We start from the raw sequence: 14246 nt of genomic DNA on the forward strand, positions 1-14246 counted from the left end.
CCAATACATTTAAATTGTAGGAATGTCTAGAGAGTCAGCGGATACCTAGAATGCAATAATTGTACCCAGAAGTGTACCCAGACATTCTGGAAGAAAATAAGTGTCCCTACAAATGCAGAAGAAGATGGAGTATGTGTACGTGAACACAAAGTTGTAAGAGCCAGGGTTAGGAGTGGACATAAACATTAGTGAGGTTGGGAACTGAATGTATTAACAAAGGCGTGGCTGGATCCCCTCACGGGAAACCTCTCTCGGATTAGCTGATTAGCGACATGTTGAAGTGACTGCACCTGCGTTGTAGCCAACGTGCGTGGCCCAGTCAAACCCAAGAAATCCTCCACTAATCCCCCCCCTCCAACAGTGTCAATCCGACAGGTGACCTGTTGTGTAATCAGATCCTCAGCCTGCGTACCGGTGCCTCGTATGGACTATGGAAGCTCTTTTCTTTATTCTTCATTTTTGGAAATAATTATTCCTCAGGCTCTCTATGAATCCGGATGTCTTTTTATAGATAGATCGACAGACTTTTATTAATCCCTCGTGGGGAAATTGTTTCTCTGCATTTGACCCATCCTAGTGTTAGGAGCAGTGGGCTGCCATTTTGAACGGCGCCCGGGTGTGGGGAACGGTGCCTTGCTCAGGGACACCTCGGTGGCACTTGGTCTTGCCGGGACTTGAACTGGTGACCTTCCAGTTGCCAAGCCAAGTCCCTATCGATTTCGCCACCACCGCCCAAGGTGATCTCTTCTCAATGTGAGAACTGTGGGTGTTTTTGCTGAAACAATGCGTCAACTTCTATTAGTGTATGTAATCCTATGCTGCCTCAGTTTGGCTCATCCCTTCTGCCCATCCCAGTGTACCTGTGTCTTACATGGACTTACCGACGGAGCAAGAACAAGGTACAGTTAACTTTATGTCGGCTTTAATTCATGCTCTCAGTTTTTGGACACTATTTATATGCCTTCATTAAACAAATAATAGATTTCAAGACGAATTGTTCTTTACATCACTGTTAGTCTTCAACTAAGTTTGTGAAACAGTTCTCAGATGCTTTTTATACAATAATGACCCTTTAAATGCGCACAATAGGTATACAGGTGACCCTTGGCAAGGTCCCATGTCATGGCCATTTCTACTGATCATAATTCCATTGTTGAGGTCTACTAGAATAGATTTACATTGTTCAATGTTCCAAAATCACATTGGTTTCTCATACAGCATCTCTGTATAGTATGTGTATTCACTCCTACACGCCTTGTTGGAGCTCCTGCCCCCCCCCCTATGAGCCCACTGTGCTCTGATGTGTGTTTGTGTGTTACAATGGCGTTTGTTAGCAACCAGAAAATGACACCAGTGATGACAAACAGATGAGAATGCTGCGTGGGGTCTGGGTGCCGTGTTGGCGGTACGTTGCGGGTCTCGCTGCTCCGCCCTTTGAGACTCGAGGAGCCGACAGTATGAGCTGTATTACGGGTGTCGTTTCCTGGTGTGTATGTGTGTGTGTGTGTGTGTGTGTGTGTGTGTGTGTGTGTGTGTGTGTGTGTGTGTGTGTGTGTGTGTGTGTGTGTGTGTGTGTGTGTGTGTGTGTCTGTGAGGAGCTCCACGGATTGGTCCATTTGGATCGTGGTTACGTCCCTTGGTACCTGGAAGAAAACAATGGAAAAAGAGAAATGTCCAACGAGGCGTTCTGGGGCAGCTAGACAGGTCTTTTCTGTGTTAGAGTTTTACTCGCTACAGGGTGTACTTTGAGGGTTTGTGACTCTGCAGACCGTTTACATGCAGAAAAACCTTCATAACACACAAGCGGGCGGGTAATAAACGGAAAAGCATGACATGGGAACTTTAAGATGATATCATATTTGTAAATAAACATCATCATCATAGCAATTAAAACATATAAGTAATATCTCAAAATCAGGTCATTAGAAACTATCCTATTGAAAGTTATTTAAATAAATTATTGTGTTGCATATATATCTAAAAAATTGTTCCAGATATTCCAACCCCTGAAGTGGAAGTCAATCCAAATAATCACTCACTATTGAGATCTGGAAAGTGCCCTATAGTAGGACTACAGTCATGTACGACTTCCACTTAATTTGAAATTGAGTATTAAATACCCTTTTAAATCAATGTTGTTATCTGGCTATACATTATGTTCAAACTATTTAACTTGTGTATCTCTCGTTTCAGATCTGTGGTTTGCAATGATCCAGACATGGCTGACGTCCCAGTCAATGTCCCTGTGGACACGGTCAAACTTCGAATTGAGAAAACCATGGTACGGCGAATCCCAACAGAAGCTTTTTACTACCTGGTGGAGCTACGGTACCTGTGGATTACATACAATTCCATAACCTCAGTGGACTCTGCAGGTTTCTACAACCTCAAAGTGCTCCACGAGCTGAGGCTGGATGGAAATATGATCTCCGTATTCCCTTGGGAGTCTCTGAAAGAGATGCCAATGCTGAGGACACTGGATCTACACAACAACAGGATCACTAATGTTCCCAATGAAGCAATACCCTATCTCTTCAACATTACATACTTGGATCTATCCAGCAACAAATTATCCACCCTGCCCTCTGATCTAATGGATATCTGGCCGCCCTTCAACGGAGCACCCATCTTTGCTAACGCCTCCCAGAAAGTTGTATTAGGTAAGGATAAAAAGGCTGTGCCAGGATGACTTTTATAGGATATACTTTTGGGGTTGTTGGTAATTACCTCAGGAACTCCCTTTCATCCCCAGCAGGTGACTGCGAGGGCACTATCAAATTGGCTTATTCTAAGCAGGGCAGAGTTGACACTTGATGTAAATTATCAAATTATTGTCCTAATTAACTGTTAAATGTTGAACACACTCAGTCTGGGCAATCCAAGAGAGGATCAAGTTAGCAAAACAAAACAAAGAAACAGCATGCATCGTATTTCGACTACCCATGCAGTGTATTAAATGTACACAATGAAAAACATATTCATTGACGTATATTGCTCAAAACAGGATGACCTGTAATGTTTGGATCAAACATTCATCTCAATTTAAACGGTTGGTTGCTTAATTTCTGCTATTCTGACACACCTCAAATTCCCCAATAAGGTTTCATAGTTTTTTTCAAGTGCATTGCCAAAATGAAATCTTTGCTAGATATCGTTATACAAATGTTTTGACCATCAAATGTGCATTTGTTGGCTAGCTTTCTGTTACAAGACATTGGTTATATTGTTATAATTGTGCCAAGACCTTTCTGTGCATTCCTAAAAACTGTAGTGAGGATTGTAAGAAGCAGATTTACATTATTTGGGTTATTTAGAGTAAACTTACATTGATACATCTTCTATTCAAAATAAGATAACATGGGTTTAGACAATAAAAAATGTTAAAGGTTTTCTCTATTTCACTTAAATTAATCTGTGTTTGCATCTTCAGAGGATAGCAGACAGTTAATAACAGAGAAGTGTTCCCTACTTGAATTTGCAGTATTTACATGTATGAGCAGATTTGTCAGTAAACATGTATTATTGACTCCGATCAAAGGAATAGATTACACGGATCAAAAACTGCAAGAAACAATACGTGTTTGTTTTTGGCATGTACAAACATGTGTTGGCATTGTCACTGAAATAGCTTGTACCCAAGGACACTTACTACTTTAAGGGTTAGGGTTAGGCTACTGTAAGTACTATATTGATAGCAAAATATCAAGTTAGAGGCAAAGACGGAGGAAATATGCAGATGGGAATTTTAAGATGTTGTTTTAAAGCAGGGCAGAATGTTAAAGATAGTTTCAAATCCATAAATCAGAGCTTGTCATTATAGGAAGTATGCCAGTGTGTTGTGTGAAGGCACAGTAAAACATTAAATGTTAATATTACGTTATTGTAGAGTTATTAAGGGTTAAAGTTGTCAGTGATCTGTTGACATATCCGCCAACAGAAAGGCTAATGGAAAGAGAGTGTTGCCGCAAACTGAATGGAGGCCAAAGTAGGCTTACTGTAGGTGCTTTGCAACTGTTAGGACAAACTAATCGGGTTAAAGGGTTTTAATATGAACAAGTACATGTGCTTCCCTATTGTGTGCACAAGGGGTTTACAGCTATTTGTAAGGGAGTATATATAGGTTACGATGTGTTCACTTAAACAGCCCTTGCATTTCATTGTCATTTGCATTAATTTACAAAACACAAAGAGAGTTCTCATTCATAACACTCCGTTCGATGTCTCACTATGATATGCGCCTCATCGCAGAGCAAACAGAAGCATCAATCTCATTACGCCAATCCTGATTGGCTGGTGATCTTGACGTCAGCGTCAGGGAATCCACCCCCTATAAGTAGCTTGCGCTACGTCGCATGTGTCATTCAAACACCTCTTCTCGCTTCAGAGCACATCTCGATGGTAGCCGGGCTAGCTTAACAGTCCACAGACTGAACCCAAAGCTAACTTTCGGTCGACGGACGCTCGCCGGCTACTCTTCTGCTTCGCAAGAAGACTGTTAATGCTAACACACCAGTTAGTATTTTAATCGACCTCGGAAATGAAGGTAAGGTTTTGATTTTTCAAGCTAACAACACACCTGTTGCTAGCTTGCTTTCCCTCACTACCGACACCACGGTAGCGAGGACGTTTTTTCTTTTTCCCTCACAGAGGAGGAAAAGATTAAAAGAAATATTAACACACCAGTTAATATTCTTCGAGAAAAAATATCTACACCGTTCTTTTTTCTCCGGATACCTGTTACGAGCGGGTCCTCTCCACGCCACACGGCGAACAAGATGGACGCCTCTCTCCCTCACACCAGAGGAGTCAGGAACTCGGAGGCTCGTCTCTGCGGCTGCAGGTTGAAAATATCAGGCACAGACTCACACCAGGTCTGCTCGTCCTGCCTCGGGCTGGAACACGCCCAGGAGGCTATTGACAACCCCGGCTCGTGCGGGCATTGTGCCCGCTTCACCGTAAAGAGCCTCCGCCGACGGTTAGCACGCCAAGCTAGCTTGTCGGGACAGGATCCTCGTCCACCGCAGAGATTGAGCCCCTCACTGTGTCGGTCTGGGGCTCATCAACAGCGGCAGCTGCGGAACCGGAATCCCGCGCCGTGTCAGGCCGGGACCCGGTGGCGACAAGAGACGCGAGAACGGAGCCCCACGCTTTACCAAGCTGGGGCTCCCGGCTAGACCTCACCATGGTTTCGCCCACGGAGGATGTCCTGGAATTGGATTATATGGAGGACGAAGAGGGTGCTTCTGAGTTCCTCCTGTCTGATTTGGATGAGCAAGAAGATGATATCTTCATGTCATCGGCTCAGGCTGCAAAGCCGGGAGCGATGGCTGCTCTCCCGGGAGATAGCACACCAGCTTCGCCCTGTCTGAGCATGGACCTGCAGGCCGTGTGTCAGCGTGCTGCGTCCAGGCTAGACATTCCGTGGCCCGAAATGGCCAAGGAGACCTCCAGGTCCCGTTACGAGGGGAAACATTTTCCCCAAGCAACGAGGACAAAGAGGCAACTCCTTCCGGTCTTCCCGGAGATGTTGGATGAGGTGTCGGTCTCGTGGAGAGACCGGCCCTTTAGCAACAAGGCCCCAATCCAGGGTGCCTCCTCCCTAGACTGTGACGGTATGGAGAGGCTCGGCCTGCTCCGCATACCACCTATGGAACCGCTGGTAGCAGCCCACCTCCTACGGAGGATGGGCCCGTCACCAAGCAGGAACCCCACACTGCCAGCGAAGGCGGACCGATTCCAGTCGACCATGACTGAACGGTCCTACAGAGCCGCAGCGTTGTCCGCCAGGGCTCTGAACGTTTCCTCGCTGCTAACCGCATACCAAGCGGAGCTCTGCGAGGATCTGTCAAGCAATCCTGAACCGGCCGTTCTGGATGAGATGGCCGCGGTCACAGACATTTGTCTCCGTGTCCAACGCTGCGCCGTCCAGGCCGTGGATGGCAAGGCAATGGGGATCATGCTGGTGCAGGAAAGAGCTAGATGGCTCAACCTCACCAACCTCCCAGACCGGGAAAAGGAGGATGTACTAGACATGCCCATCGTTCCCGAGGGGATTTTCGGCTCCGCTCTCGCCTCCATGCAGAGGAGATGCGAGTCGAAAAAGAAGGAGGACGAGGCCCTCCACCTCTGCCTCCCTCGAAGGGTCCAGCCGCTGCCTTCACAGCGGCAGTCCTTCGCCCAAGCTGCCTCGAACCCTGCTCGGTTCAAAATACCTAAACAGCAGAGGTCGCAGCCCGCCCCGAGTCCCCAGCCCAGGCAGGAGACAAGGGCGAGCTGGCCTAGAAAATCTCCGGTTCCGGCTGCAGCCCAGGCGCCAGCAGTCGAGGAAGAAGAAGCGGGCGGCCCGACAGCCCCTCCTTCTTCCCTCTGTGACAGAGCTGGAACTCCACGGTTCCCCAGCTCTAGATGTGTTCGCGCCGCCTCGAGAGATGCCTCAACACCATCCTCAAGTCCGCAAAAACACGTCACAAGTTTGTTGTTGTTTCTAAAATAAACCATTTTCCGCTGACGCATCCAGGCTTCAGGCCAAGGGCGCAGCTCAAAAAATGAAAAGAAACACAATAAAAACAATAAACAGTCCGTCAACTGTTCCCCTTCTGAGAGCAGCTACGGCCTCTCTCAAAAGGCAGATAATAGACGGGTCTGTGAAGGCACCACCGTCACGCACATGCGCAGTGCCGGCTGGGGCTGTGAAGGCACCACCGTCACGCACATGCGCAGTGTCGGTGGGGATTGTCGAAATGGGGCACCACCGTGTTCGGACACTAGAGGGCCCCATAACACAACAAATAGAGACTCAGAGGGTAAGAGACGTGACATCTCCGCTGGCTCTAAGGAGCATACAGTGGAAGATGCTCACACCATCTGCTTGGGTTTCTCAAGACAGTAACACGGGGATACAGACTCCAATTCGCTGTCACCCCCCCTCGCTTCTCGGGCATTCTGTATTCACAAGCCCGGGGAGAGTCAGCCCAGATTCTAGAGAGAGAGATTCTCTCACTTCTAGAAAAGAGGGCTATATCTATAGTACCCGCCGAGCAGAGTCAGATTACGCAGACAAATGTTCTCGTAAAGCACCTGCTCAACCTGGGTTTCATAATAAACACAGAGAAGAGCATGTTGTGCCCAGCACAGACTGTACTCTTCCTGGGTTTACACCTGAACCCGGTGCCCTTTACAGCCCGCCTGTCAGCGGAAAGAGTGAAAGCTTTCAGACCTTGTCTCGCTCATTTCCAGCTGTGCAAACATGTTCTCTTCAGAACATGCCTGCGGTTACTGGGGCTCATGGCGTCAGCCATCCTGGTCGTACGACTGGGACGCTTACACATGAGGGAGTTTCAGCGCTGGGTAGCCGCTCTAAAACTAAACCCCGCGTGTCATGGCGTGTGGAGAGTAATGGTTACTGTGAAAAGCATAATGGCACTACGCCACTGGCCGCACCCGACTTTTCTAGTACGGGGCGTGCCTATGGGTGCTGTCCTTTCACGGAAGGTGGTCACCACGGACGCATGTCTGACAGGCTGGGGAGGTATTTACGAAGGTCGTCCAGCGAGGGGTCTCTGGAACAGAGACCTCCAGCGGGCGCACATAAATTACCTGGAGCTTTTAGCGGTGTGCCTCACCCTAAAGCACTTCCTGCCTTTTCTCAGAGGACACCATGTCCTCGTGAGGACAGACAATACGACGACAATATCGTATATAAACCGCCAAGGGGGTTTGCGTTCTCTCCAGTTACACATGCTGGCACGCAAACTGATCTTATGGAGCGGCAGACGTCTCCTCTCTCTGAGAGCGACACACGTACCAGGAGTGATGAACCTCGGGGCAGATCTGCTGTCCAGAGGTGCACCACTATATGCAGACTGGACTCTACATCCAAAGATTGTGAGTCAGCTGTGGGTGCGTTACGGCAGAGCCGCGGTGGATCTGTTCGCATCAAAAGAAAATGCTCAATGTCAGCTGTTCTTTTCAATGCGCGATTTAAACGCACCGTTAGGTGTGGACGCGCTCGTGCACGATTGACCTCCGGGCCTTCTGTACGCGTTCCCACCCCTGGCTCTGATACCCCCAACTCTGGCCAGAGTGAAGGAACAACGCCACACACTTGTCCTGATAGCTCCGCCCTGGCCCGCAATGTACGGGCTGGCGGAGATATATCAGCTCGGCAGCCATGGCAGCCCCCACTACGCAGGGACATACTGTCTCAGGCGGGGGGGGGGGGCGATCTTTCACCCAAACCCAGAGCGCTGGGCACTATGGGCCTGGCCCGTGAGTGGTTCAATCTGAATACAGTGGGACTCCCTCAGAAGGTGATAAACACTATTCAGAGTGCGAGAGCTTCCTCCACCAGGTCTCTCTATGACTGTAAGTGGAGGGTGTTTGAGGAGTGGTGCCTTCAAAAAGGACACATATTTTTTCAATGTCCTGTCGGGGTGATTTTATAATTTCTACAGGACTTGATCAATAAACACAGAGCTTTCTCTACGATCAAAGTGTACCTGGCTGCTATTGCTGCATGCCATGTGGGCTTTGAGGGTAACGGCCCGTCCACACTACAGCGTCGAAAACTCCAATCTGCCCATTCACTTTCAATGGGGTGATGTCACGTTGCCTCGCTTTTTCGCCGAACTGAATTGTGGGTAGCAGAGCGTTCCGTCTCCTCCGTCTCCGGCGTAGCCAGCGCCAGCCAATCAAATCCCGTGTCTGAAAATCTGACAGCTGAAGCCGTAGCCAATCAAACCGCGTCTAAGCTGGGAGAGATATCCCGCCGTTCATTTCTATATTTCAAAAAAAGTTGGAGGAGAAACTAACTATCGCCGTAGCAATCACCCGGTTTTGTATGACCAGAACTTCTTCACCTACCGGGATACAAACCGGAGGAACCAGGCATGGAGGGAGGTGGCAGAGACAGTGGGTGAAACTGGTAGGTTTTCGCCTGTTTGGGGAGTTTATATATATATTGCTCCCATACAATCCCGAGGTTTTTTGCTTTGTATGTCGGGGGCGGGAGATTCATGTGATTGGTTGTTGGTCGTGTTGCTTGAATAAAATCCCGAAGCTCCAGACACGCCCAGCTCCAAGCTTTTTTTGAAGCTGTAGTGTGGACGCTCCGTAAGACGGCTAGCCAACATCCTTTGGTCTGCCATTTTATGAAAGGGGCTCGCAGGCTCCTTCCTGTTTCCAGGTCACTGGTGCCCTTATGGGACCTGGCAGTGGTTTTAGATGGGCTCAACCTGACCCCATTTGAACCCCTGGAAGGAGCTGACATGAAGCACTTGTCACTCAAGACAGTGCTGTTACTGGCCCTGGCATCCGCCAAGCGAGTCAGTGATATCCATGCACTGTCTGTACATCCTTCATGCACTCAGTTCGCCCCAGGGCAAACGAGAGTGTTGTTGAAGCCCAACCCTGCCTTTATACCTAAGGTGGTTGGTTCATGTACCCCAATTAACATTGAGGCATTTCCTCCGCCGCTGTGTTCCTCCGGGGAACACCAGCTGGATTTGCTGTGTCCAGTCCGTGCTTTACGCACCTATATGGACAGATCAAAAGAGTTTCGTCATAATGACCAACTCTTTGTGTCCTGGGCTAACCCTCACAAGGGCAAGCCTGTTACTAAGCAACGGCTCTCCCACTGGATTGTGGAGGCAATTGCTTTGGCCTATACGAGTCAGGGTTTGCAAGCACCTTCAGGTCTGCGGGCTCACTCGACTCGGGGCCTGGCTACATCCTGGGCTTTGTTCAAGGGTGTTTCCATCCAAGACATCTGTGCAGCGGCGAGCTGGTCCTCGCCGCTCACTTTTGTCCGCTTTTATAGGCTAGACATCTCTGCTCCTAGTGTGGCCCGAGCAGTGCTTGGCACCTTGTTGAGTCAGAGCTCTACCTGTTAAGTTCTGGTAGGTTTGGTGATTTTCGAGATAAGCTCGTCTGGCAATACGGGAGCTACAATATCCCATAGTGAGACATCGAACGGAGTGTTATGAATGAGAACTATAGGTTACTTACGTAACCCCAGTACTCAGAGTAACATGTAGTGAGATGTCTCACCAGACGGCCCTCCTTGCTATGGTGAAGCGAGAAGAGGTGCTTATTTTGAATGACGCATGCGACGTAGCGCAAGCTACTTATAGGGGGTGGATTCCCTGAGGCTGACGTCAAGATCACCAGCCAATCAGGATTGGCGTAATGAGATTGATGCTTCTGTTTGCTCCGCGATGAGGCGCATCCCATAGTGAGACATCTCACTACATGTTACTCTGAGTCTTGGGGTTACGTAAGTAACCTATAGTTTCCGCTTAAACTGAATGTCAGTGCGACATATTCCACATGTGTCTCTTTCATTTCCAAAATAACTCAAAATGCTTTAAAGTACTGCACCGCTGTCAAACAGCAATACATTACTGTAATGGATTTTATCTGTTTTTGTCTTCAGGGCTCCAAGATAACCCCTGGTTCTGTGACTGTAAAATTTCAAAGCTGATTGAACTTTCAAAAATGTCTGGGACGCCAGTTGTTTTGATGGACCTGTTCATGGCCTGCAGTGGACCAGAGAATCTGGCTGGTTTCCCTTTTCAGCGTGCTGAACTTGACAATTGTGTAAAACCGTCCGTCATGTCTTCAGCAACCAAGATCACATCTGATTTGGGAAGCAATGTTATCCTGCGATGTGATGCCACAGGGTTTCCAACACCAAGTCTTTCCTGGGCTAATTCTGATGGCTCACCCGTCGACAACACAGGTATAATATGCTTGCTTTGAAATAAAATGTAAAGTATTTTAGTAAGGAAAAACAATAGCGTTTTCAAATTAATTGCATTGAACCGTTTATATTGTTGCCAATAATTCATAATCCATTGGAAAAAAGCTTTGTAAAACTGTATCCATGTTCTTTTGTGTTCTTGTTCCACTCTAGTCCAGGAGTCACCTGGAGACGGTATCAGATGGTCCATCATGAGTTTGCACGGAATTTCGTTCGAAGACGCGGGGAACTACAATTGCAAAGCTAAGAATTATGCCGGCAATGCAGAAGCCACCATATCGGTCTCAGTTGCAGGTGACATCAGTACCACCACCGTTCCACTAAGGCTTAGCAACAAAACTGAACCAACTAAACAAGTCACAACAGTTATTCCCCCAACGGACACTCCCATCTCAACCACTATGATGACAACAGCTATCCCAACAACGTCCACAACGTCCACAACGGCAACAACGTCAACAACGTCAACAACGTCAACAACGTCAACAACTTCTGCGGCCCCCAAGAGGCCAAAAACGACCACAAACAAGAAACTACAAAAAGGCCCATTGAAACAAGCAAAACCCCAGCCAGGAGGCGATGGGAGAAAGCTTGCAGCAGATGAAAAGAGCAAGATAATCGACAAATCAAAGTCTGTCAAAGACATTAAGATTGTAGAGGAAACATCTGACACTGCAGTGTTGCTCTGGAGAGTAGATGGGTTACCAAATGATGCCCCACTTACAGTGGTATACTCACCCTATGATGAGGATGACATGAAAAGGACGGTGGAGACGAAAGCTGGCAGTGGAAAAGTGCTCCTGGAGGGATTATCATCTGGGATTAGGTACTCAGTTTGCCTCATAGTAAAAGGTAGTGCGGCTGGAAAAGATCCTTGCACTGAATTCTACACATTGGACGATGTAGAGGATGGTGACAAGCTTTTCATTTTTATAAGCGGCATTGCCTGTATTTTGGTTATGTCTCTCATTGCCCTTTTATTGTACAACATTATTGATTTGTACTACAAGGGACAAAACACAGAATATAATGAAGAGGAGCTTGAAAAAGACAGCTATGTCAAATTTGAGACAATTTCAATGAAGCAAAGGACTTTAAATGGTCAACCAACGCAACTTTGGACAAGAAGAGCTCACGAATCAGAGCGAATGCTCCTGTGCTCCAGGTCGAGCAATGACTCCCAAATGACCTCCAAGAGTGACAGTTCCCGGTGTGAGTATCTTTGCTGATGCCAGGAATCCATGGTGATTCTTGAAACGCCATGCAAGTAACAACTTATATAAAACTCTCTTTATATGCCTTATTCAATCCAGATCAAGGTTATGATATGAAATCAATAGGTAACAAGAAAACACATCAGAACAGTCAATAACCACCTGCTATACTTATTCTTGTCCTTATTAAAATGAGGCCTTATATTTGATTTTTGAAGACATTTGAATGATTTGTCACTAGCGCACGGCACCTTGGAAGATATACATAGTAATACCATACAACGAGCCTGTCTGTTAGCTGTGTGTGGGATTTTATTTGACACCCAATGCCAAAGTCTCAGATGTGAATAGTATGTGGTGGTGTCAAAGAATATCCATTATCCACTTCCCATCACATTGACAATATTATTATTATTATTATTATGTTAAGCATCAAGCTAATTGTTGCCTTAATGGACAAGTAAGTCTGGTCATTGTGTTTATTAGAATGTGTGTCTCTGATAAACATTGCCAGTTCCTATGACTTGATGTATATATGTGTCTATTGATGGAGATGGACATTTGTTTTTAATAAACTAAACAATTGATGAATTATATTCATGTTGTGTTGTATGCCTTATAAGAGTAGATACATAACATAGGTTGTAGGTATTTAATGGGCACATATTTATATATCAAATAGAAAGCCTTTAATGTCATCTCAGTAAATGCAACTCAGTTGTCAAAAGACCACCCCTCTCTGGCTTTCATTGATGAACATTTAAAATCTATGTTTTTCAGAACTTTGCCCAAATGTTATTTCTCGGATAATCCCTCAGGATTTTACATCAGCAACAGATTGTATGTCTTTTCACCTGGTGAAATCAAATCCCTGTACAGTGTTTCCCACACAATTAGATTATATTAGTGGGGACACCCCCCCCCCCCCCCCAAAGAGAAAAGCCAAAGGCTCCTTAACCTATTGGGGTGGCCCACGCATCCACCCCCCCATAAATAAGAAAATACATGCGAGTTCATGGCTACTGTAGACAACGTTGTTGTGGCTCTGTGTTGCGTTGTTAATGAGTGAGACACACCGGAGTTGAGGATCTGTGGGGCTTATTCTCCCAAAAATATAATTTACAATTTAGGCATTTAGCAGACGCCTTATTCCAAAGCGATTTACAATGACCAATTACAGGGACATTCTCCCTGGAGTAACTAAGTGCCTTACTCAAGGGCACACTAGTAGTGGTGTTCCAGGCGGGATTTGAACTCACAACCTTCCGATCATCAGCCCACCTCACTATCCATAAGACCAACATACAAAAAACAACAAAATAAAATACTGCTGTCTTACAATCTAGACTGTAGACCATGTACTGTATAAAGTATCCTCAACATGCTATCCTCATCATATACTATTTCACATATACACCCTTCATTTATGAATATGTTGCTAGAAGACACACAAAAATGCATATCATCTATTATGAACCAAACACAAACTGTAATTCAGTAGAAATAGATGTACAGAGACAGATAACGTATTTTTGTTATGAGCCAGAACAGACATGTTCATCCTGAAAATCAATGGGTCACAGTTGTCACGCTCTCTTAACATCTGAACCGCACTGACATAAATCCTGCTCAGATGATGTGTGGACCTGGGAAACTGTTCCCATGGATACCTCTGTGCAACCAGCTGTATAACCCTTTGTTACTAAGTAATATCTAATACCAGCTGTGGTGTTATTATGCAAACATTCAGATGAACAGCCTGTAGACAAGGGCTGGGCTGTTAGTGGAAGAAAAACGTTGAAAAGATAGGATGGATTAGTAGATAGATGGAAACATGGATACTTTTCAGAGAAACAAGGGCTGGCAGGATGGTGAGTGTGAAAAAAGAGAGAACAACACATCAATGTACAGACTGATATAAACAGATACGATCCATTTCCTCTTTAAGTATTGCTACCAGGCTGTGGTCCATCCTGTAATAGCAACAATCCAGATAAGGCCACTTGAAGTGAGCGGCTTCACTTCTCAAGGGGCTGTTCAGTCACACCACAAATCTCCTGGCAACCATGACTTGGCACCATTACATCAGTCCAGTAGAAAATTGGCCACATGTAAGTATTGACAGAATATGTAACAGCAAGGCTAGAAAAAACTCATTGCTCAAAGATTGCAGTGGTTGTTGAACCATTTTGTAACATAACAATGTCCCAAAAGTCTAAGTTTCAAAGATTTGCTTTATTGAATCAAACATTAGTTTTATAAATAGTTATTAT

The 14246-nt window shown here is 46.2% G+C and overlaps 1 protein-coding gene across 1 annotated transcript; it reads left to right on the forward strand.

Moving 5' to 3' along the window:
• The first annotated feature begins 783 nt into the window (after window positions 1-783).
• lrit3a (info leucine-rich repeat, immunoglobulin-like and transmembrane domains 3a) lies at window positions 784-11988 on the forward strand. Its single transcript, XM_034092164.1, has 5 exons — window positions 784-899; window positions 2194-2660; window positions 10433-10738; window positions 10913-11205; window positions 11266-11988. The coding sequence occupies exons 1-5, from the start codon at window positions 784-786 to the stop codon at window positions 11986-11988; spliced, it is 1905 nt and encodes a 634-aa protein (XP_033948055.1).
• Window positions 11989-14246: the final 2258 nt, after the last annotated feature.

Source organism: Pseudochaenichthys georgianus, chromosome 10 (assembly GCF_902827115.2).
Source record: "Pseudochaenichthys georgianus chromosome 10, fPseGeo1.2, whole genome shotgun sequence".
NCBI classification, from domain to species: domain Eukaryota; kingdom Metazoa; phylum Chordata; class Actinopteri; order Perciformes; family Channichthyidae; genus Pseudochaenichthys; species Pseudochaenichthys georgianus.

Excerpts from the sequence above, each read along its gene's own strand:
- lrit3a (XM_034092164.1), top strand. The coding sequence starts at position 784 with ATGCGTCAACTTCTATTAGTGTATGTAATCCTATGCTGCCTCAGTTTG. Across the intron at positions 900-2,193 it reads ACCGACGGAGCAAGAACAAG|ATCTGTGGTTTGCAATGATC; the intron begins GTACAGTTAACT and ends CTCTCGTTTCAG. Across the intron at positions 2,661-10,432 it reads CTCCCAGAAAGTTGTATTAG|GGCTCCAAGATAACCCCTGG; the intron begins GTAAGGATAAAA and ends TTTTGTCTTCAG.